The 26,078-nt window shown below is 37.2% G+C and overlaps 1 protein-coding gene and 1 non-coding gene across 2 annotated transcripts in view; both read left to right on the top strand.

Moving 5' to 3' along the window:
* Window positions 1-26,078, top strand: part of ATP6V1H (ATPase H+ transporting V1 subunit H) — a 132,089-nt gene that overhangs the window by 36,199 nt on the left and 69,812 nt on the right. The window contains exons 8-9 of the mRNA XM_021688152.1: window positions 8,697-8,794; window positions 18,435-18,627. Coding sequence (XP_021543827.1) covers window positions 8,697-8,794; window positions 18,435-18,627 — 291 coding nt within the window. The remainder of the gene's footprint in view (window positions 1-8,696; window positions 8,795-18,434; window positions 18,628-26,078) is intronic.
* Window positions 13,384-13,487, top strand: LOC123324696. Its single transcript, XR_006539970.1, has one exon. It is a non-coding gene; the product is annotated as a U6 spliceosomal RNA (small nuclear RNA).

The raw sequence follows: 26,078 nt of genomic DNA, 5'->3' as shown, positions 1-26,078 counted from the left end.
GAAGGACTGTCTGGAAGTATATTCTGGCAATACAAAAGAAAGTAAAGTGATAAGGTATTTCAGTATAAGATTTTCTTTTACAAATCATTGTCAAAGCATAGCACTGATAATAATAATAATAAGTAATCTATGGTGCATTAGATGTGTTCTTGGAAGTTATATATAAAGCAATAATTTATAAAGTAAATAATATTTTCTCAAGTTCACAATTTTTCTATATAGTAAAGAATCTCATTACATGACTGAGCTAATTAGGTTGAAAGCAATGCTTTAAGGAGAGTTAGAAATTTGTAAATTAATAACGAAATTACATTTTTTTTGGTAAAAGTCTAAGACTAAATTATCTTAATTTAGGCATTAATTTAATCTTGGTATTTTATGAGTATTGACTAGACGATCTCTTTGAGTAAGCCAAACTTCAAGAGAATTCTTGAGCTTATATATATTTTAGTTCCTGCATATGAGGTAATACACCTTATGGTTGTTTTGTGCTTTGTAGAACTGATTTGAGTTCAGATTTGAGGAGGTTTTTTCCCTTTAATTTGTTAGCGCTGGTATTTCCCTTTATTGATGATAGAACAGTTGAAGATTTTAATTGATTTGCCAAAGATAATTTGGCAAAACTCCTGATAGGCAGAGCCTCTCCTCTTTTCCCTTCCTTCGTCTTTTTTCTTTTTCTTTTCTTTATTGTTTTTTTTTTTAAATTTTTTTAATTTAGTTTAATTTTTTATGTTCATTAGCCACTGTATAGTGTTTTTTTTTTCTTTTTTTATTATGTCTTAACCCACACAAAGTAAAATGCACAGATTTTAAATGTTCAGCTAAATAAATTTATATATCCCGTGTCCTCCTGCTCAATACCTTCCTTTGGCTAAACTTTCAGCAAGTTTATTGTTTTCATGGTATCTGTTACTAGTGATTAGTTTTGCCTACTCTTGAGCTCCATTGTAGTGGAATCATATATATGAACTCTTACGTGTCTGAATTCTCTTGCCAATATTGTGCCAGTGAGATTCATTCATGTTGCATTTAACAGAAATTCATTCTTTTTATTGCCATGTAGTAATCCATTGAACGAATATTTTCTATTATCTTATTAATGGATATTTTGGGTTAATTCTAGTTTTTGGCTATTGTGAATAATCTTGCTATGAGCATTCTTGTACCTGGCTTTTGTAGATGTGATCACTGTAATCACTTACGTCTGGAGCACTTAATTCTAGAATGGAGTTGCTGCGTTGTAAGGTATATGTAAATTTAGTAGATACTGCAAATCAGTGTTCTAAATCAATTTATGTGTCCCTCAACAAAATGTGAGAATTCCAGTTGTTTCAGTCCTTACTGACACTTACATTTTCTTGTGTTATTTTTTTTGTCTTGTGTTATTTTTTAAAGCGAATGTCTGTTATAGAATTAAAAATGACACACATATATGCATACACTCACTTTTTAGTTCTACAAGAAAAGATTCATATAATTGTCATGAAACAAATACTTTTGGGTCTATTCAAATCAGCAGTCCTCCATTTCATGTAAAACTGGCTTCTGGAATCTATTTTTTTAGTCACTTAATGTGTTTGAAAAGTTCGACTTGGTGCTTCACCAATTCCACTGTACTGTGCATTTTTACTGTCTGGGGGAGCGGTGCTTTTTACTGCAATGCAGACATGTTATTTCAAGTGCACACGATTCCAAAATTTTAGTGAATATTATTTTTGCTCTTTCTCATTTAGTTTTTACTTAAACCCCAGCGTTATGAAGATGAATATTGAAAATATGTCTATAAATGTTTTTATAACAGTTTTACTTTGGTACAGTATCACTAGTTTTTATCTTTATCTTTTGCCTGCCTGTTTTCTAATCCCTTAGTTCTTGAATTACTTTGTAATTCTGCAGAATATAAATTTCTGAGATCATATTTGCCACGAAGGTAAATTTTACCAGTTGCTATTTTCCCTATGGTCTGATTATTCCACCATAACATAACGAGAGTTTGCATTTCAGCAACACTGGAAAATTTCTTTTAAATGTGTTGAGAAGTAAAAATAGTTTAGCAGTGAGGTTTGCTGCAGTGAGAGGGCATGTTGTGGCCAATTCTCAGCCCAGGATGTCTGGTGCAGCACAGACAACTGTAGTTCAGCCACGAAGAGAGTGGATTCCTAGGGCCAATCCAAGATTAACTCACTATTTTAATTTCAACAAATTATATCTCCTTTTTAAGACTCATCTGAAAAATTGGGTATCATAATATTTCCCTTTTATTTTTAATTTTAATTTTTTAAAAGTGCTTTGAAAAATATGTGTTAATAAATTATTTTTATAAAACATTTTTAATTTCTTTTTTGACAGTTTTTTGATTAGTTGTGAAGGTTAGAAGATAACATTTTGATTCCTGAAAAAACAAAACCTTTACCTTAAGGAAGAACTCTGGTTGGATGACATTTAAACAAATAGTATTTAGGAAACAATGCATTGAGTATCTAAAATATCTTTATTGTGTGTATGTATTTTGTTGTTGTTATTAAGTCAGTCCAAATACAGGTGATTTTTTGTTAATGGAGAAGTGAATTACTTAAGCAATTTATTTATTTATTTATGTATTATTTATTTATTTATAAAAAAGATTTTATTTCTTTCACAGAGAGAGAGGGAGAGCACGAGTACGGGGGTGGGGAGTTGGGAGGAGCAGAGAGAGAGGGAGAAGCAGACTCCCTGCTGAGCAGGGAACTTGATGCAGGGCTCTACCCCAGGATCTCAGGATCATGACCTGAGCCGAAGGCAGATGCTCAATCGACTGAGCCACCCAGGGACCCCTATTTTAGTAATTTAAATGAAAATTATCATCTGGCGTAAGTGAGCTCTTTTAATGTAAATATTTTCTAGTAAAATAGGATGATATAAGGAACAGCCAGAATTGACTAGCAATTTATATTAGTTTTCAAATTGAGATAAATTAAAAGAAAATACTAGACAATCAGATAAGATCCATACTACCAAACAGATTTAATTTTGGCTCCAAAAAGAAATAGGATAATGGTGCTGTGTTGTATATATTTCTGCAGTATGGATTGTTATTAGGATAAAAATTTTGGCCAAACTTTTAATTATGGAACCATATCTGTTAGAGCCCCATTCATTGGGAATTTGTGTAAGATAAGAAGTTTGTTTGTATTTATTTTGTTTGTTCATTCAGTCAAGAAATATGTATTGAGTACCAACCAGGTACAGTGCATGGGGGTGAAAGCGTAGCACTGAACGGGATGGGCAGGACTCCTGCCTACATAGGGCTTCGTCTAAGGGAGGACAGCATTAGACAAGTAATTACACGCTGTGATTATTTTAGTACCCTTCTGGCAATGCTTGTAAGAGAGAAGCACAGGTTCTTTTAGAGTGTGCAGTGAGGGGTCTCATCTGGGGTCAGTTTGCTCAGGCTTCCTGAGGAAGCGGAGGGATGAGGACTGTGCCTGCATTGGAGGGAAGTGATGCAGGGAAGTGTGTGGAGAACCTGGGCGGACAAGGGAGAGCCAGTGGTGCTGTAGGGGTGCAGGCGTAGGGAGAGTGGGGAGGTAAGGCAGGCCGGCCCAGGGTATTCAGGGCCTTAGCTATCACATAGGGTTTTAGGACTTTTCCTTGGCAGGGGGAAGCCATTGAAGAATATTAAGATAGGGAGTCCCATGGCATAGGGCAGCCCCGGAAAGGAGGGCAGCATTTGTCAGTGCATGGCGCTGGATCTGCCATCCTGCAGCGTTAACGCTGTTCCCCTTGATTGCTGTATGGCTTACTTTTTTCCTTTCCTGGCATTCTGTCACTTGTCTCCTCAGCAGTGAGTCCCTCTCCAGGGAGCCTACTTAAAAGAGCACCCATATCTCCCTCTCTGCATTTCCTATTTCCCTTTCTTAATGGTATTTTTGTTGTATTGAACTTGTAACTCCAGTACGCTCTGTAATTTAGCTGTTTTTGTGTGCTTTTCCTCTTTCTCCATTACACTGTAAGCTCCCTGATGGAAGGGATTGAGGTCTGTTTGTTCATGGTTGTGTGTCCAGTGCAAGAACAGCGTCTTACACATAGCAGTCACTCAGTAAACATTTGTTGAATGAGTATTGAATACAGACTTGTAGAACCTTTCTGGGGACCAGTTGAGAACTTAAAATGATGGAGGCCTTATGTCCCTTACTAGTTTCTGACAGTCCAGGCAGTCTGGAGTTGTAGCTGTCAAACAGTGTACTAGAACTGGAGGGGCAAATGGGCTTCTTCATCTTTGGTTGGATTCTAGCTACAGATATATTTGAAAATAAAGTGAAGTCCCTTCTGCATACCAGATAATATAAGCAACCCAATAAATGTTGAATGGAGTATAAGATTTCTTAAATGGAAAAAGAAAATGGCAAATGAAAGTTACAGTATAATCTTATTTGTATTTTTTAAAAAAAGATATACATATAATGTATAGAATCTGCAGTTTACACAGATCTACTAATAGCGATTGTATCTTAGCAGTGGTACTGAGGGGTGATAAGAAGGAGGTTTTATTTTATGCCATTCTATATTGATTGGCTATTTTTTTAAAAAGATTTTTATTTTTACTTATTTTTAAATATTTATTTATTAGAGAGAGAAAGCGGGAGGAGGGGCAGAGGGAGAGGGAGAGAAAATCTTAAGCAGACTCCCTGCTGAGCGCGGAGCCTGACATGGGGCTTGATCTCACAACCCTGAGATCATGACCTGAGCCGAAAGCAAGAGTCAGATGCTTAACTGACTGTGCCACCCACGTGCCCGTTGATTGGATATTTTTTCATAAATACGTACAAAGAATTTCATGTAAAAGTAAGGTCAATAAACGTCATGTACACAAATATTAATGAGGTTCCATACTACTTGGCAAGTCTAGGACCCAGAAGCTGGATCATATAGGCAATGTCCTTCGGAGTTCTGAGCATAGGAGTCAGGGAGAGGTCAGCTGGAAAAGGTGAGGCTCCGGTATACAGCTTCAAGGGAGGCACAGAGATGTTCTTCCTTATTTTATTCTTTCTTGTGACATTTCTGTTTGGAAGGAGCAATGTTTGATTACCTCAAATACTACTTCATCAGTTTGTCAGTTTTTGATATTGTCATGTAAGATAGACTATTTCCCTGTCATTCTCTTCTTGTTCAGTTTGTCTTTGAAATCTTGTGAGATTTCAGGATTTTCTATTAGCAATTACAGCTATTTCAAGAATAATTTCCTGTTTCAAGAATAGGAAATTCTAGCAAAAAGAGAAATATTTACAGCAGGAAAAGATCAAGATTGTGTTTACATTGAACAGTGTGGAGGATAATAGTACAATTTTATATTATTCTCATGGAAGTGGAAATGAGCTTAAGGGAAAGGATAAGGGGGCTTCTATATTTTGTCTTTTTTTTTTTTAAATAGTATCTTACTAGGCAGAAAACAAAAATCACTTCACTTGGACAAAATATATCTTAAAACTTTAGGTTTTACTTTTTTCCTCATAAAGCCAAATGGCATGATAAAAAAAATCCAAGTGGAATGAATATTTATTCATTTAGCAAACAAACATTTTTAAAGTCCTGGGTTTTTTTTTTTTTTTTTTTTTTTTTTTTTTTTTTGTCAGGGACTATGCTTAAATGTTGAGATTAAGAAAGACTCCTCTTTTGCTCTCTGGTTGAATGGGGATGACTGAGACACACACACACACACACACACACACACACACACAAAGGGATTTACAAATAGAGATTTATATGTGGCACATAGAAATGATTAATTCCATCTGGGGAAATCAGAATACAGTAGTAGTTGCAGCAGCAAACATTTCTTGACTATTGTATGACAGGTACCTTTAAAACTCTTTCATACATTAACTGATGAAATTATACCGACATTCCATGGGATTTGTCCTCTTATCCCCATTTTATAGATAGGAAGCTCATTCAAGGTCACATAGTTTGTAAGTGGCTGAGCGTGGCAGGCTGGTTCCAGAACCTTTGTTCCTAATGGTTATATACTATATACTACTATACTACTACCATACTATATACAGCTGCCTTTCTTTCATGGTGGAGGAGTTAACAATTGATCTAACAATTTACCTAACAATTGATCTAGGTTAACCTCGCAGCAGGTGAGTCAATTCAGATGGCAAAGAGAATCAGGCGAGAGCTGTTCAGTTAGTTGGACGTACAGGTCTGGTTCTCAGGTGAAAGTAACTGTTGGAACTGGCATTTTAAAGTCAGTGGTGATCCTAGAATTTGCCATACTAATGGCGTGATAAGATACAAAAGAGGTAAAAGTTTGGTGATAATTCCTTCAAGAAACCTTCATGTATTGGGAGGAAGAAAGATGCAGAGATTGGTACAGGGCTTAGGGACAGCTTTAAGGTGGGAAAGGATTGAATATATATAGAGGCTGTGGAGAGGAAGCCTATCAAACAGAGACTGCGGATGTAGAGAGGGGTCTGGTAGACGGAACATCATGCGGGAGGAATGGGATATAGACTTTGCTGGGGCTGAGGGTTGTGGATAGGAATAAGTCTGCTGGTCTCCTAGGTGAGAGAGAGGCAAGAATGGCTACAAGTGTAGATCAGTTTTGGGTGGGGGGGTGAGATGTTTGCAGCTGGCCAATCTCTAACTAGTGGTATGTATATTTTCTCATACTGCTGAGAGTGCGGGAAGAGAGTAGGACAGGAGGGTAGTGGTGAGTGTGGGTGACTGGGGAATGGCAGAGAGGACAGACCAGAGTTGCTTGATGGCTTTGCAGGATTGTATGATTTTCTCCAGCAGTACTGAATTACCTTTCTCTGGGAGTAGAGATGGTGACTTGTTGGCTTGATTGAAGACTGAGTATTTAGAAAAAAAATTGTTGAGTAATTTTACATATGAGAGTAATAGGACACATGTGAGTGAAAGATAATAAAGTGATATAATTTACTTTGTTAAATTGAAGGCAATAATTCAATCATTTGCCAGTGTTGCTGTCACTATATACTTTGAAAGTGATTTCTGGAATGGTGTTTGGACTGCTTCATTATGTATTGTATAATAGGTGCAAGTGCAATTTTAGAACCAGGATCTGAATCTGGAAGCTCTATGACCGTGAAGAATCCATATTTGGAATGTATCCAGTATTTCAACATAGTATAGTAAAATGGACACAGAAAAGAAAGGCTTCCAGTGAACCAAGACATTTTTGCGTTGAGAGGAAACTGATGATAAATGGAAGAGGAGAGAGTGCCCTAGGTTGCATTTTTATTCATTATATGTAGAAATCTTGCTTAAGCTTTCTCTCTAAACAAGAAAAATGGAATTCATCTTTCACAAAGGATTACTACCTGCTGACTTAATTGGAAAAAATAACATACTTTTTTTTCCATTATGGAAGATTGTTTTAGAGCTGAAAATTCACTTTTTTCTTTTTTCCTTTGGTCATTTCTGCTAATGTTTTGAGTTTCTAGGCAAATTATATTACTGGATACATAGCGCTTTTGGGAAACTATGTTCACTACTTTCTAGGTAAAATCTAAGATAACCTTTTCTTGATAACTTTTGATAATTCCACCAAATGTACTTATATCATTGTGTTTTTATAGTTGAATGCCTAGAATTTCCTTGAAGTGTTAGGTTTTAACGAACTTTGAGTTAAAACACAGAGCCTAGTAGCATCGTATATATTAGGTGTTGTGAATTTTTATAACATTCTTGATTCTCTCTCTCTCTCTTTCTTTCTTTCCTTCATTTTATTTTATTTTATTTATTTTATTTTATTTTATTATTTATTTTATTTTAATTAGCATGTTCTTTAAGGCTAGAGTCTGAAAATCCCTCTTGTCTCTCTGTTCTTATAGATGTTAGGCTCATGGTAAATATTTAGAGAAGAGCCCAGGTTAGGTGTTGCTATTAGCTTTGCTAAAATGGAGGTGCCTGCATTATTCCTGGGGATATTATTCCTGTTTATTTCAGGTTCCAGATTTAACCACAGTTTCCCTAGAACGGTACTATTGAACTGATAGTTGTTAAAAATTATAGAGCAAAGATCTTTTTCAAATGTTTAATTAGACTTCTTGTACACTATATATATATATATATATATATATATTTATGTACACATTTCTAAATTCCCATTTATTGAATTTCTACAAAATGGCTAGCTATATGCTAAATGAATTACTTTACTTAATCCTCACAGTACCCCTTTGGGATGCTTGGAGGCGTCATCCATCTTAAGGACAAAGAAATTGAGTATTGGAAAGGTTCAGTGACTCACCTCAGACCATTTAAATATAGGCTCGTCTCAAAGCATACGGTTTTATCTTTTTAATTTTATTGTCATTCTTTGATATTTCTGCAGTTATGAAGAGCAGTATTATCTCTGTGGTGCCTGTCTTCAGGACTAAATGAAACATTGCAAGATAACATTTATGAAGCCATTATCAAAGATATAGTTACTCTGTTCTTTGATTTCCCTGTGTGTTAAGTAGTCTTGAACTATGTAGGTTTAATTTGGCAGAGAAAATCAACTGCATTTCTAAAAGGTAGAGAGAAAAATAAAAATGGAGATTGATTTTGAAAAAATAGTAGGGACTTTTGGATGTTCTGATGATAAGAAACTCAGTAAAAAAAATCCAGACTTTTTGTATGTGCATGATCTCATGTCTTTAAATGCTTTACAGTTTTAAAACCTTGTACTTCTTCTTGCATAGAGTTCTCAGTATGTGCAGTGTGTTGCTGGGTGTCTGCAGCTGATGCTTCGGGTCAATGAGTACCGCTTTGCCTGGGTAGAAGCAGATGGGGTAAACTGGTGAGTGCCCTTTTACTTTTAATGTAGAATAACATTTGAAAGCATCTCTCCTTGACATTTTCAAAGAAATTAATACATTTAATCATCTAAAAGAAATTTTTTTTTTCATGTCTAGATTATGCTAACCTTCATGGAGATCAGTAACTACTAAATGGAATGTTTCTCCTCTCTCTCACTTGGCCTGTGCTACTTAAGAGGTTAAGAACTCCGAAAAGCCTAATACTTGATAGAACAAATTTTAGGTATTCAGAATAGAAGAACAGTTATAAAAGTATCTTGTGGTAAATGTAGACAAAAATCAACAGGAAAAGATCTTTTTTTTTTTATTATGTTATGTTAATCACCATATATTATATCATTAGTTTTTGATGTAGTGTTCCATGATTCATTGTTTGCGTATAGCACCCAGTGCTCCATGCAGAACATGCCCTCTTTAATACCCATCACCAGGCTAACCCATCCCCCCACCCTCGTCCCCTCTAGAACCCTCAGTTTGTTCTCTGAGTCCATAGTCTCTCATGGTTCGTCTCCCCCTCCGATTCCCCCCGCTTCATTTTTCCCTTCCTGCTATCTTCTTTTTTTTTTTTTTAACCTATAATGCATTACTTGTTTCAGAGGTACAGGTCTGTGATTCATCAGTCTTACACAATTCACAGCGCTCACCATAGCACATACCCTCCCCAATGTCTATCACCCAGCCACCCCATCCCCCCCCCCCCCCCCACTCCAGCAACCCTCAGTTTGTTTCCTGCAGTTAAGAATTCCTCATATCAGTGAGGTCATATGATACATGTCTTTCTCTGATTGACTTATTTTGCTCAGCATAATACCCTCCAGTTCCATCCATGTCGTTGCAAATGGCAAGATTTCATTCCTTTTGATGGCTGCATAATATTCCATTGTATATATATACCACATCTTCTTTGTCCATTCATCTGTTGATGGACATCTTGGCTCTTTCCACAGTTTGGCTATTGTGGACATTGCTGCTATAAACATCGGGGTGCAGGTGCCCCTTCGGATCACTACATTTGTATCTTTGGGGTAAATACCCAGTAGTGCAATTGCTGGGTCATAGGGTAGCTCTATTTTCAACTTTTTCAGGAACCTCCATACTGTTTTCCAGAGTGGCTGCACCAGCTTGCATTCCACCAACAGTGTAGGAGGGTTCCCCTTTCTCCGCATCCCCGCCAACATCTGTTGTTTCCTGACTTGTTAATTTTCACCATTCTGCATGGTGTGAGGTGGTATCTCATTGAGGTTTTGATTTGGATTTCCCTGATGCTGAGGGATGTTGAGCACTTTTTCATGTGTCTGTTGGCCATCTGGATGTCTTCTTTGGAAAAATGTCTGTTCATGTCTTCTACCCATTTCTTGATTGGATAATTTGTTCTTTGGGTGTTGAGTTTAATAAGTTCTTTATAGATTTTGGATACTAGCCCTTTATCTGATATGTCATTTGCAAATATCTTCTCCCATTCTGTCAGTTGTCTTTTGGTTTTCTTGACTGTTTCTTTTGCTGTGCAAAAGCTTCTTATCTTGATGAAGTCCCAATAGTTCATTTTTGCCCTTGCTTCCCTTGCCTTTGGCGATGTTTCTAGGAAGAAGTTGCTGCGGCTGAGGTCAAAGAGGTTGCTGCCTGTGTTCTCCTTTAGGATTTTGATGGACTCCTGTCTCACATTTAGATCTTTCAACCATTTGGAGTCTATTTTTGTGTGTGGTGTAAGGAAATGGTCCAGTTTCATTCTTCTGCATGTGGCTGTCCAATTTTCCCAACACCGTTTGTTGAAGAGTCTTTTTTCCACCGGACATTCTTTCCTGCTTTGTCGAAGATGAGTTGACCATAGAGTTGAGGGTCCATTTCTGGACTCTCTATTCTGTTCCATTGATCTATGTGTCTGTTATTGTGCCAGTACCATACTGTCTTCATGATTAATTACGGTTTTGTAATAGAGCTTGAAGTCCAGAATTGTGATGCCACCAGCTTTGCTTTTCTTTTTCAACATTCCTCTGGCTATTTGGGGTCTTTTCTGGTTCCATACAAATTTTAGGATTATTTGTTCCATTTCTTTGAAAAAAGTGGATGGTATTTTGATGGGGATTGCATTGAATGTGTAGATTGCTCTAGGTAGCATAGACATTTTCACAATATTTGTTCTTCCAATCCATGAGCATGGAACGTTTTTCCATTTCTTTATGTCTTCCTTAGTTTCTTTCATGAGTATTCTATAGTTTTGTGAGTACAGATTCTTTACCTCTTTGGTTAGATTTATTCCTAGGTATCTTATGGTTTTGGGTGCAATTGTAAATGGGATCGACTCCTTAATTTCTCTTTCTTCTGTCTTGTTGTTGGTGTATAGGAATGCCACTGATTTCTGTGCATTGATTTTATATCCTGACACTTTACTGAATTCCTGTATGAGTTCTAGCAGTTTTGGGGTGGAGTCTTTTGGTTTTCCACATAAAGTATCATATCATCTGCAAAGAGTGAGAGTTTGACTTCTTCTTTGCCGATTTGGATGCCTTTTATTTCTTTTTGTTGTCTGATTGCTGTGGCTAGGACTTCTAATACTATGTTGAATAGCAGTGGTGATAGTGGACATCCCTGCCGCGTTCCTGACCTTAGGGGAAAAGCTCGCAGTTTTTCCCCATTGAGAATGATATTCGCTGTAGGTTTTTCATAGATGGCTTTTATGATATTGAGGTATGTACCCTCTATCCCTATACTCTGAAGAGTTTTGATCAAGAAAGGATGCTGTACTTTGTCAAATTTTTTTTCTGCATCGATTGAGAGGGTCATATGGTTCTTGTTCTTTCTTTTATTAATGTATTGTATCACATTGATTGATTTGCGGATGTTGAACCAAAAAACCAACTTATTTATTCATAATGAGAGATGTCACTGCTCTTAAACCAAATACTCTTTTTGTTTAGTGAAGACATTGTTTATCTATTGGAGAACCTATACAGAAACTAGCAAGAAGAGTCGATTGAAGACTCCTGATGCAATGTCATTGGACTCTGCTGGACTGATGTCTCCATCTCCAGTGTAGGGATACACCTGCCAGAGGGATCTCCTCAGCCAGTATTTGCATGCAACTGCCTCAGCTGGGTTGCTTCTGCAAATGGCTCTTCTTAGGACTTGCATAGAATTGTAATGAAATACTCAATTGCTGTTGACTCAGTAAATTAGTAGTCTTATATGTTTTATGCAAAATTTCAATCTTTTTATACTTATTTAACCTTCAGTATGTCAGGAAAAATACCCATGACAGTTTGCCACATGGACCTTTGGGAAAACATATATTTGGCCCTTTTATGTATAATTAATAGAATTATGAATAAAGAAATAGTGAAAAACAACCATTAGAAATCCTAATAAGAATTTTTTCATGGTTAGAGCGCCTGGGTGGCTCAGTTGGTTAAGCGTCTGACTCTTGATTTCGGCTCAGGTCATTATTTCAGGGTCGTGAGATTGAGCCCTGTGTCAGCCTCCATGTTCAGCACGGAGTCTGCTTGAGATTCTCTCCCTCTCCCTCTGCCTCTCCCCCTGCTCGCATGCACCCTATCTCTCAAAGAAAAAAAAAAGAATTTTTTCATGGTAAATCTTTCTGTAGTAAGTGAATTTTGATGCACAAACTTCATGAAAGATGAAAGAAAACCATCACATGTCCTTTTGGCAAAATGGAATGGTCTGGGTTCTTGTTACAAAATACTGTGTTGAAGGCTTTCGTGTTGAACAACTAAATAAGGGAAAATACTGTATTTCCTTTTTTTTTTGTCCTTAGAGATATATTTTCACTTACTGATTCTTGAGTTTGACAAAATGCAATTATGATAGTCATCTGAAGACTCACAGTTTGAGATTTCACTTATATGACCAATTTCATCATCATTGTTAGAGAACGGAATGCTGTCTCTGCTTTCAGCTTCTGATTCATCTCATAATTATGAAATGCCTTCCTCAGGTAATTGCCATTATGGATGGAAAATAAAAAGTTCTGAATTCTTTGAATTTCAGTGTTCACACAGTGTCAGGAGACTCAGCAGAAGGACTCAAGGGACTCAGCATGTAGTCATTCTCATGGCTGGGATTTATTTCAGAGACACAATAGATCTGGAGGAATCCATGTTAGGCTTCCTATGTTCTGTCCCTCCTGTGGGGGTCACACAGCATACTTTTTCCCCAGCAGCAAAAATGTGGCAACATTTGTGTGATTTTTCTGCTCAGGCATCCCCCTAGAGACTGCACCCATGGTTTTTATTGGAAATTTGTCAGGTAGGCACCCTTTGCCTAGCATGCAGGAAAATTCCAGACTCCAGAAGGACAGCACATGTTCAGTATAAACAGAAGTATATTGTTTGAGCATACAGTATAGGAAGAGTGAGCCACCTTTATCATTTAGGGAAAGTTTTGTATCAGTGTAGGGAACTGTTTACCACTCAGGTACCCAGAAGCCAGCCAAAGGTCACTTTGTAGGCAGACTTTTCTATGAATAGCAGTTTCAGGATTGACTATGATGTTAATTTTTTATTGCACAGAAATCTAAAGGTAGACTACAGAGATGGTGTTTCCAGCCTTTTTACCTTCGCTTCGGCAGCACATATTCTACAAATGGAACAATACAGAGAAAAATAGCATGGCCCCTGAGCAAAGATGACATGCAAGTTTGTAAAAATGATGCAATATTTTAGGCAATACAATAAGAAAGGACAATTATTTATTTCATTATTATATCATCTTTCTAGGCAATTTCATCATTCTCCAGTTTTCTTATAATTTTAGTCTTTAATTTTTTTAACATAGTTGGGAATAATGAATGTATAATGATGAAATAATATCTCAGATAATAAAATGGTATAATTCTTCAAATTATGGGTAATATAAAATCACTGAAATTCCATAATATATCTTAGGTTTATGAGCGGATCCAATAGACCTGTATAGTACTTGCAAAATAAATTGAATTTCATTCTGTTACACACAAAAAAAACATTTCCTTTTTGTTCTTTGGAAGATCTGGAAAAGAGAATAAAAGTCATGAATCAGCAATTTCTACAAATAGAATTGCTCAAAAAGTAAACCTAAATACTAAAATTTGGTCCAGTGGACCCTAAGGTATACTGAAGTTAACCAAATGCGGCTCTTCTAGTTACTGGCACTTAGTATTTTGGAGGACAGGAAGCAGTATTAACTGTTCAATTTAGCAACAAGAGCCGGGACAAATATAGTTTAGAATACTCTGTGTTCAACCTATATGTTTCGATATACTAATGACTGCTAATTAGATTAACAGTAATAAAAAAATAGAGACCTTTAGATTGAGAGCAGGTATAAATAAAGGTATAGTATGTTAACTTGTTGATAGTATCACAATCAAAAAACTCATTTAATCTTTTCATTTTTGAAGAAACAAAACGTGTACATTTCTTTTGTTTAGGATTGAAAATATCCTTTGTTTCTTTCTTTTTGGTATTCCTCAACTCACAAGCAGGAATTATGTGAGGAGGAAGAAACTCAAGTATAGCCTTTTTGAAGGGAATAAAACTGCTATTTTAAAAACTCGAGAACATTTTTAGCTATATAATTTTTTTTTTGTTAAAAAGTCTGTTATGTGGGGGCACCTAGGTGGCTCAGTCGGATGAGCGTCTGACTCTTGATTTCAGCCTAGGTTGTGATCTCAGGGTCCTGGGATCGAGCGGGGAGTCTGCTTGAGATCCTCTCTCTTCTTCTCCCTCTTCCCCTCCCCTCCCACTTGTGCTTTCTCTCTCTCTCTTTCTTTCTAAATAATAAACTCTTAAGAAAAGGCCTTTTATGTGAATGATACAATACTATTTCTGAATGTTTATATCCTATGTAAGACCAAAAATATACTTCACATTGTCTTGCATATTGACTTCACTAGAAGGTCTGATAGCATTAATTCATTAAATACTGAAGCAAAGGAAGCTTTTCTGGGATAATTGCCTCCACAGATTCAATTGGCATTGAAGTCTTTTGAAGGTACGAAGTAGTATATAATGAAAGTAGTATGTAAATGAAAGGTAAGATTTATCTTAAGCATCAAAACATTACATTATTGGGTGACGTTGTGTGATGAGGTGCAAGGTGCTCATGGGTTTGAAGAGCAGCAGTTAGCTAGAAGTGTGTCAGTCAGCCAGTAAATCAGCTGTTTTGTCTCCCTATGCCCTTCATTGGCTTGATTTTTTTTAAAACCTTAATTAAAAACAAAATAGAACACTAAATAATTATTTTGGCTCATGAACCTTAGCCTTCTAATTTTGGATTTGACAATTTGTATTTTTTGAGCTCTCTGCATAATGTTGTACTATATATTATAGGGAATACAAAGAAGCGTATGGTCCTTTTCTTTTAAAAAAATTATAATCTAGTTGGAAAGTATTAAATAGCTAACAAAGGTAGCACTCAGGATTCTATAGCATCATTTAGTAACTTTTTCAATGATTAAAAATAACACTAAACTCATCAGTTTGAGAAGGATAGCAGACACTTAAATGGGGCTCGATACTGACTCATTCTTCAGGTCTCAGCTCAAGGGTCACTTCCTTTGAGAATCCTTCCCTCCCACTGCGCTGCATTCTGAGTTCCTTGAGAACATGGGCAGTGTCTGTTTTTGCCCACCATTTGCCCCCCGCAAGTCCCCCATGCCTTGCAGTGTACCTGCCATATAGATCTTCAATAAATATTTGTTAAATTGCTATATTTAGGTTTATCTTGGGCCTTTGTGTCCTTTGTAACCCCTTAGCATGTTTTCATGCTCCACTGTCTTCAGAGTTAGGGTTCCTGCCTCTAGGGGAAACCCTTCCTTTTTCTGTTAAATAGGAACTTTATTAGAGTTTTTCTTGTAGTTAATATTTGGATATAGAAGACTTCCTTATTTTTTCAACAGAATCATATATATTGTAGACAAATTTTGAACGCTCTGAGATTTCTCTGCAGTGTTCATCATTGTTGACTGCTACTTCCTTTGAAATCTTTCTGTCTTGGTTTCAGCAATAGCATATTGGTCCAGCACTCTGTATAACCCCTCTGGACATTTACAGATTTGTTAACAGAGATCATTTAATATAAAGAACTGTTAACTGGGTTTCTGAAAACAAAACTCCCAAGTGTCAAGAGAGGTAGCAGGTGGAGATGCTTCCCCTGAAGTTGGGGAGCAAAGGTAAGAGATTGGAATTACGAACGTTTACATGCTTCAAGGAATGTGTATTCAACTGAGATTTAATCCAGGCCTTGTGTTCCTGAGCTCAGAGGAAGGGCCTCGTAGGTCAGGGACCCAGATGGCTGGTGCTGCTCTCTCCGAACGTGTGCAGGGAGGCTGCTCGGCCAGCACGTTGCAGACTGAATTCAGCCGCTGCCACGGCAAAGCCCAGTCGCTGCTGTGGAGGTGAAGGAAGGTTTGCTGGAGTGATACTCATGGGGCAGGAAGCCGACAGGACAAAGCCTCTTCTTCCTTCATCTTGGCAGTCGGCCTCTGGCCGCTCCTGTTGGCAGAGCTGGCTGGCAGAGCAGAACTGTGGCTTAAAGTCTCAGCCACGGCGTCACAAAGCAGAGTGTAGAAGGCTTACCTTAATAAGTGGAGCATTCAGAGAGCAAAAGGAAACCAGGTACTAGGGTATTAATAGCATAGAATGACTTGATTTTACAGTTTTTGAAACACTGACATCAATATTAAATAAAAACAAGTCTTAAATAACAACCCCAAGTAGAAAAGAGGTAAGGGAGAAATCAAGCATGAGAAAGTGAAGGGCAGTTCAGCAAATTTATAACTGTATACAAATCACAAAAATGGAGAAATGGCACAAATATAAGCCTTCCACTAAATTAGTAGTTGTAGATTATAAAATTGGATTTAAAAATCTTATTTATTTTTATTAATAGACTTTTTATTATTTTTAAAAATTGTTTTTTTTTAAAAAGATTTTATTTATTTGACAGAGACCGCGAAAGAGAGAACACAAGCAGGGGGAGTGGGAGAGGGAGAAGCAGGCTTCCCGCTGAGCAGGGAGCCCGATGCGGGGCTCGATCCCAGGACCCTGGGATCATGAGCTGAGCCGAAGGCAGATGTTTAATGACTGAGCCACCCAGGCGCCCCTAAAAATTAGTTTTATTGACATATAATGTATTATTTGTTTCAGGGCTACAGGTCTGTGATTCATCAGTCTTACACAATACACAGTGCTCACCATGGCACATACCCTCCCCGATGTCCATCACCCAGTTACCCTATCCCCCCACCCCCTCCCCTGCAGCAACCTTCAGTTTGTTTTCTAAGATTAAGAGTCTCTTATGGTTTGTATCCCTCTCTGGTTTCATGTTGTTTCATTTTTTCCTTTCTTCCCCTATGATCCTCTGCCTTGTTTCTTAAATTCCACATCTCAGTAAGATCGTATAGTAATTATCTTTCTCTGATTGACTTATTTTGCGTAGCATAATACCCTCTAGTTCCATCCACGTTGTTGCAAATGGCAAGATTTCATTTTTTGATGGCTGTATAATATTCTATTGTGTGTGTGTGTGTGTGTGTGTGTGTGTGTGTGTGTATCCATTTCTTTATCCATTCATCTGTTGTTGGACATCTGGGCTCTTTTCATAATTTGGCTATTGTGGACGTTGCTGCTATAAACATTGGGGTGCAGGTGCCCCTTTGAATCACTACATTTGTATCTTTGGGGTTAATACCCAGTAGTGCAATTGCTGGGTTGTAGGGTAGCTCTATTAATAGACTTTTTAAAGAGCAGTTTTATGTTTACAGAAAAATCAGAAGTCAGAATTCCCATATATACTTGTCCCATAGTTTTCCCGTATTAACGTCTTACATTAGCATGGTACCTTTCTTTCACTGGATGAGCCAATATTGATATATTCTTATTAACTAAGGTCCATATTTACATTACGGTTCACTCTTTGTGTTGTGTTTTGAGTTACCCATAACGCCTCTGGTCATTTTTTAGTGGTTTATCTTCTTTTTTGTTTGAATGTAGGCATTCCCCAGGGATATTTCCTTAGTCTTCTTACTTGACGTAACCTCTTTCATTTCCATATGGCTTTCCCAGTTTCCGTATCAGTAAAGTGGGAGGTTCACCTAGAAGCTTCTGAGGTTTTAACCCCCAAAGTTAAAGATTGGCTGTGTCCAATTCAGACTCATGATGGGTTTTTTCCAAATTCATCCCCTTTTCTCTGTGTGAGGTTCCTAAATATCTTTAAAGGTATAAATGATCCTCTTGGTTATCCAGACTCAAAAATCTTGATATACCTTCTGACTTCATCAAGCTGTACATCTATTTGTGTTACCAAGTCCTTTTGATTTTAGCTTCTTTATGTCTGTCTTACCATTTCTTCTGCCGTATTGCAAGTCTGTGCTTCCTTTCTCATTGCTTTTCGGCAGCAGGTGCTGCTGAATGCTGAAGTCCTGTGACTTTTGGAGAGAGACTTAAGTGAGGCTGTGCTGGAAATGGCCCTCTATAAGTAGGGGCCTACCTTGTTATTTCTGGCAGAAAAGAAACTGAGGACATAATTCAGAGAGACTTGTTCCATTAGTGCAAAAAGAGAATAAGTAATTATTTTTTCTTATTGCACTGTTTAGTAAATGTTTTCTTAATGTGTGTTCCTTTTCAGCATCATGGGAGTTTTGAGTAACAAGTGTGGCTTTCAACTCCAGTATCAAATGATTTTTTCAATATGGCTCCTGGCATTCAGTCCTCAAATGTGTGAACACCTGCGACGCTATAATATCATTCCTGTCCTGTCCGATATCCTTCAAGAATCTGTCAAAGAGAAAGTGACAAGAATCATTCTTGCAGCATTCCGTGTAAGTGTTTTGTGGTGTTTTTTTAATGGTGTATGTGTGTGCATGCATGCGCGCGTGTGTGTGAGGCATTTTCCCTGTGAAGTATATTTGGGAGCTTTTAGCAGGTGGGAAAAAATTGCTTGTTCTTCATGTAGATATGAAACTACTGGGCCTTGGTGAACATAGAGTAAAATCTCACTAATTTGTATTGTGGCATGGGGGAGTGGGTTTGGGGAAAAACCATTTAAGTGGGTAAAATATATGAGTTATAGACTTACAGGAGATGTAATTGTATGATGTTCATGTAGAGGAAATCCCTTTTTGTTGCATTGTGTTCCAAGACACTTTTAGGGAAGTTTTTCTCTTAAGGGGCCCTTGTTTTAGTATAGAGTTGTATTTCAGATTCTGGATCTGCTGATGAGCAGTGTATTTCTGGGGCAACTCCAAAGATCTATAATCATTTTGTTTAGTAAAGTTGTCCTATTAGGATATTAGAATTTGGGTGATATTTAAGTCAGCTTCCTCCCTTGAACAGATGAGGGAGTTGAGGACAAGAGTTAGAATCAGAATCCTAGGTCTTCTGGCTGCCAGGCAGCTGTAACACAGCTGTACCAGGCAGCTGGTAGAAATAAAGTATTGTTAATCGGTTGCCCAGACCCAGTGTATTTGCTGTAGCAGTTGTGTGTTGATCATTTTGTTGGTTACCTTAGGATTTAATTGGGCTTCTGAGGGATGACTTGGCTGACCTAGTGTCTTTTTTTTTTTTTTTTTTGGTCTTTTCACTTTTTTTAAAAAAAAATTTTATGATGTTATGTTAATCACCGTTAGTTTTTGATGTAGTGTTCCATGATTCATTGTTTGTGTATAACAGCCACTGCTCCATTCAATACATGCCCTCTTTAATACCTATCACCAGGCTAACCCATTGCCTCAAGCCCCTCCCCTCTAGAACTCTCAGTTTGTTTCTCAGAGTCCATAGTCTCTGATGGTTCATCTCCCCCTCCGATTTCCGCCCCCCTTCATTTTTCCCTTCCTGCTATCTTCTTCTTTTTTTCTTTAACATATAATGTATTATTTGTTTCAGAGGTACAGGTCTGTGATTCAACATCTTACACAATTCACAGCTCTCACCATAGCACATACCCTCCCCAGTGTCTTATCACCCAGCCACCCCATCCTTCCCACCCCCACCACTCCAGCAACCCTCAGTTTGTTTTCTGAGATTAAGAATTCCTCATATCAAAACCTCAGTGAGATACCACCTCACACCAGTCAGAATGGCTAAAATTAACAAGTCAGGAAACGACAGATGTTGGCGGGGATGCGGAGAAAGGGGAAACCTCCTACACTGTTGGTGGCAATGCATGCTGGTGTAGCCACTCTGGAAAACAGTATGGAGGTTGCTCAAAAAGTTGAAAATTGAGCTACCCTATGACCCAGCAATTGCACTACTGGGTATTTAACCCAAAGATACAAATGTAGGGATCCGAAGGGGCACCTGCACCCCAGTGTTTATAGCAGCAGTGCCCACAATAGCCAGCCCACAATAGCCAAACTATGGAAAGATCCAAGGTGTCCATCGATAGATGAATGGATAAAGGAGATGTGGTATATATATACAATGGAATATTATGCAGCCATCAAAAGGAATGAAATCTTGCCATTTGCAATGACGTGGATGGAACTGACCTAGGGTCTTTTAAGGATGCTACCCAAGAGTAATAATAGTGGGCAGTTCAGAGAGTGCTTATTCTGTGCTATGCATTGTTCTAAGGCTTTCCATTTGTTAATTCATTTAATGCTTACCACTGCCCTATAACATGGTAATTATTGTTGTTATTGTTAGTGTATTGGTATCATTAGTATTAGTATTGGTCTTCTCATTTTATGAATGGGGATACTGAGACAGAGAAGGCATATTGCTGGTAGACATACAAATCCACGTTATTGGCTTCACAGTCTGCTTTTAACTATTATTTACTCTTATGCTTTCTTTAAATAAACAACGGCAAATCAAAACTAAAAAGTAGTATAGATGTATTGCAAAAATTTAAATAGCATAGACCTCGCATTTGCCAAACATAGTCTCTAACATCTTTCAGATTTTTCTAAGCACATAGAGATAAATATATAAATAGGTATGTAATTTTGTTTTGTATTTAAAAATAAAATGACATCATGTTATAAATACTGTTCCATAACTTTATTCTTAACAATCTATAATGAATATGTGTTCATTTTCATATATGTGGGTCTTCAGTAGTTTTTTAAATGTCTGTATTCTACTGTGTTGATGTGAAGTGATTTCTTTAACCAGTGTCCTATTGATGGGCATGTGGGATGTTTCCAGTTTTTTCTAAATGTCTGCCCACTTCGATGAATATTTCTGTTGGGATATAGTTCTATAGGTGGAATTGCTGAATCAAGTAATAAACTTTTACAGTTTTGACAGGTAACATCAAATCACCTTTCATAAATGTGCAAGTTTACATTTCCATCAGCTACATGTTGAAAGTACATGCTTTCCTTTCCTTCCACTTGCATTTCTTTAATTGTTGCAAAAGATGAGCTGAAAAGTGAAATCATTATTTTAAATTTTTATTCTTTTAATTATGGATGAAGCTGAGCATTAATATCTTTATCAGCTATTTCTATTCTACCTATAAATTGCTTACTCATAGCATTTGTCACCTTTAAAATTTTAAAATTTGGTGTGTAGGAACTCTTTTCTAGATGTTTGTAGTTAATAGTATTAATAACTAATGTTTATTGAGAGCTTATTCAGTGTCAGGCACTGTTCTAATTGCTTTAAATGTGTTACTCATTTAATCTCCCAAGAACTCCATGTAATGGGCATTAGGCCACAAGAGGTTAAGTGATTTGCCAAAATAGCTAGGAAGTGGCAGAGCAGGAATTCAGTCTCAGGCATTATGACTCATGCTCTTAACCATCATGCTAACCTGTCTTTGATGCTGAGAATAATAACTGTTGTAATTTATTGAATGATTTTCATGCATTGCCTTATTTAATTTTCATGATCATCCAATAGGTTCTACCATTATTTTTATTTTATAGATGAGGAAACCAAGACTTGTAGATTGATTCCTCAGTTAGTCATCTTCTTTGTTTCTTTTCTTGGTGCATTTTCTCAGGAATCTTAAGAGTGGCATTAAAAAGGAGGGAAACCATGAAAAGGAGAACCATAGGTCCTGTGAGAAAGGAATTCAGATTCCTTACTTGAAAATACATTCTTTTTCATTTAGAAATTGTTCTGTGGCCCTTGAGAAGTTTACTCTTAAGAAACAGGTAAATGTGGTACCTCCTATGCCTCACCATATTGGCTCTGCCATTAGGTTTTCTAGCAAACTGTCTATGTGAATTGTCAAGGTAAATTTCAGTTTAGTCCAGATAAGGTAATAGTCAGAGTAGATTGTATTAATGAGACTCTACCCTGAAGTATTTTAGGAGCTAAGTTGAATGTACTTTTTTTTCTACTTGTTTCATTATCCATATTCTTTTTCTTGTTTTTTAAGATTTTTTATTTATTTATTTGACAGAGAGAGACAGCAAGAGAGGGAACACAAGCAGGGGGAGTGGGAGAGGGAGAAGCAGGCTTCCCACCGAGCAGGGAGCCTGATGTGGGGCTTGATCCCAGGACCCTGAGATCATGACCTGAGCCAAAGGCAGTCGCTTAACCAACTGAGCCACCCATGCTCCCCTCATTATCCATATTCTTATTTATTTAGTAAAGATGAACAATTCTAGAATTAGGATCTCCCAACAGTCTCCTTTCAGTGCTAGAGCTCGTTTAATTCACAAAAACCAAGTTTTGAGTCCCTTTTATATTCCAGCCATTATGCTAATTAGTAGGGAACACAAATGCCTGAGATACAGCTTGACACTGAAAGTCTTATAGTTTAGTGAAGACAGAATATGTAAGTAAATAATGTCACTTCAATGGAGCATTAAGTAATGTACAAGAGGAAAAATAATATAAAAGAGGTGGAGGGTAAGAATGGGGGCTTAAGGAGAAGCTGCGGAGATAAGGCTCCAAGAGATTTTTGGAAGGATGCCTAGGAGTGTTTAATACAAAGGTGGAGAGAGGTTGATAAATGTTAACAAGTAAAGATGCTGACTTCTGGAATTGTCAGTAATTTGTTCTTGTAGATTGATTATTGCCCCCTGCTTAAGGGAGTAAATGGAGCACATAAGTCTGGTGCTTGAAGGTACAATCCTGATTTGTGGCCATTTGCTTTCTGAAGGAACAGACGTGCTCTGTAAAACGGAGCTTTGCTTTGCTGATCTGTATTACCCTTCTGGGCATTGAACTGGTGCGCCAACACAAATCCTTCAGCCATCCTGTCACTGAGTCACCCTAAGGTGTATTCATACTCTGGGGCATTACGCACTGAAGCCCAGTGCGTCTGAACAAGACTCTGTCAGATCTGTTTGTGCTACTTTATGCTGTGCCTACTGTGATGGACATGAGGCAGAGCTGATTGCATTTTTAAACTCTATTCATTATGATTGAATATGGATTATATCTTTTATTTATTTATTTATTATTATTTTTTTTAAATTTTATTATGTTATGTTAGTCACCATACAGTACATCATTAGTTTTTGATGTGGTGATCCATGATCCATTATTTTCGTATAACACCCAGTGCTCCATGCAGTACGTGCCCTCCTTAATACCCATCACCGGGCTAACCCATCCCCCCACCCCCCTCCCCTCTAAAACCCGGTTTGTTTCTCAAGAGTCCATAGTCTCTCATGGTTCATCTCTCCCTCCGATTTCCCCTCCTTCATTTTTCCCTTCCTTCTCCTAGTGTCCTCCATGCAATTCCTTATGTTCCACAAATAAGTGAAACCATGTGATAATTGACTTTCTCTGCTTGACTTATTTCACTTTGCATAATCTTCTCTAGTCCCATTGGTGTTGATGTAAAAGTTGGGTATTCATCCTTTCTGATGGCTGAGTAATATTCCATTGTATATGGACCAAATATTCTTTATCCACTCATCTGTTGAAGGGCATCTTGGCTCTTTCCACAGTTTGGCTATTGCGGACATTGCTGCTATGAACATTGGGGTACATATGGCCTTTCTTTTCACTACATCTGTGTCTTTGGGGTAAATACCCAGGAGTGCAGTTGCTGGGTCATAGGGTAGCTCTATTTTTCATTTTTTGAGGCACCTCCACACTGTTTTCCAAAGTGGTTGTACCAACTTGCATTCCTACCAACAGTGTAAGAGAGTTCCCCTTTCTCCACAAGCTCTCCAACATTTGTTGTTTCTTTCCCTGTGTATTTTTGCCATTCTAACTGGTGTAAGGTGGTATTTCAATGTGGTTTTGATTTGAATTTCCCTGATGGCTAATGATGATGAACATTTTTTCATGTGTCTGTTAGCCATTTGTATGTCTTCTTCAGAGAAGTGTCTTTTCATGTCTTCTGCCCATTTTTTGACTTGATTATTTGTTGTTTGGGTATGAAGAACTTCTCAAACTCAACACCCAAACAACGGATTATATCTTTTCAACTTAGTGTATTTATTTTCTGAAGGCTTAAAGCTCCTATTTGATTTGTCTTTGTTTTGAGTTTCTCCTTTGTTTCTCTTCCTTTCTGTCCTGTAGTAGTTACAGGAGCCTTTATTTTATTAAAACTTCCTGTTCCAAATTAAGCACCTGTCATTAAGAAAATGGAAAAAAATTTGATCTTTTTCCTGTTTATGAAAATAATATGGTCTTATGGTTAAAAAAAAGATACTGTGGAAGAATATTAAGAAAAAGTATGAAAATTAAATATAGTCTCACTCCTAGATATGGAAGCCTATTGATACTTTAATACCTGTAATTTATGATCTTTGTTCTCTTTCTACATTGGGTATCAACTCTGGATGAATTGTAGTGGGCACTGAAAACCTGAATGGTTAAGAGGAGGGAGTCTGTATTATCATCTCTTCACAATTTGGGCAGATCATGCTTGGTGTCAATTTCTACAAAGAATGTGCACTGAGGTTGGTGGTAGTGTGTGTGCCCAGCATGGACAGTGAAGGTCATTTTCATTGGGTTCTTGGGCTGGCTTCTGTGCCTTTGGCAAGTTGGCTTAGCCTCTCTATGCTTCAGGTTTGTTTATGTGTCTGGTGAGAGTAATATCAACTATCTTAAGTCTCTCATTGGGCTTTATGCTCATATGATATTGCCCTTTGAAAAAATAAATGTGGGCTAAATGAATACTTGGCACACAGTAGGCCCTCAATAAGTATACATATCTGTGACTGAGTAGAAAGAGTAGGGTAGTGGTATTGAATTTACTGATATTTTTATTGGTTTCTTTATTGACTGAGTTAAATTCCTTTTTAAATTTTTGGCTGCTTTGCTTGGTTCCCATATTTTAAAGTATGATAATAAAATTCTATGATAGAATATCTGTTTGCAGCTACTTCTGCATTGAGAATGAACTTACCTGAGAGTCTCCTACTCTAGTTTTCATGAGTATCTTAAGGTTATTGATATGTTAGAATTTTATTAAAATAATCCTCTTAACAAAACTTAATGTGGAAAGCAAGGCTACAAGGAGAGAGTCCCTATTTTCTGTTAGTGCATGGACTTTTGTCTAAATTGGAAACTGTTCCTAACTTGTCATGAAAACTCTCTTTAGAAAATGAGATCTATTTGGTAATTGCTAAATTGCTTGGAAAGTTGGTTACCCTCAGCTCAATGTCTTTGCAGTTAGATTTAGAAAGATGACTTGGATCATTATTATTTTTTTTCTTTGTATGACTTTCAACAGTTGTCTAAGTAATTAACTTGCAAGTTAATAGTATTTTTCAGTTTATATATACTTATCCTTTTTTTTGTGTTATATTTTTTAAGTTAAAATGTTTATTGTTCTAAATGTTGATGATTGTAAACATTTACCAAAAGTTATTTCTTCCAATAATTTGATAATAAGGTAACTTGTTTTTTTAAGGTAAGGTGTAGGTGTGGGAGAGAGAGCTGCTGTAACAGGGTCTTATTTTAGTCCTTCTGTTGTTTGAAAGAATAGATCTCTACACTTTTAACTTTTTTCCTTCAGTTTTCATAAATTTACACTTTTTAAAAAAGATTTTACTTATTTTAGAGAGAGAGAGAGCATGAGCGGAGGGAGGGGCAGAGGGAGAGGGAGAAGCAGACTCCCCACTGAGCAGGGAGCCCGATGTCAGGCTTGATTCCAGGACCCTGAGAACGTGACCTGAGCCAAAGGCAGATGCTTAACCCACTGAGCCACCCGGGTGCCCCAGTAAACTTACATTTTCTAATAAGTATTATTTAGATAATATAGTAAGTTCTGTGAGTTCCTAGTAAGAAATCAGTTACTAGTAATTTATAGTAATGGGCTGAGATTTAATCTAAAGCTTAGTATAAGCTGCCTTAAGTATAATATATATGGTCACTTTTGGTATCTGAGCTTCCCACAAACCCTGCT

Source organism: Neomonachus schauinslandi, chromosome 4 (assembly GCF_002201575.2).
Source record: "Neomonachus schauinslandi chromosome 4, ASM220157v2, whole genome shotgun sequence".
NCBI lineage: Eukaryota > Metazoa > Chordata > Mammalia > Carnivora > Phocidae > Neomonachus > Neomonachus schauinslandi.
Note: the sequence above shows the minus strand (reverse complement) of the source record. Positions and strands in the feature narration are given on the sequence as shown.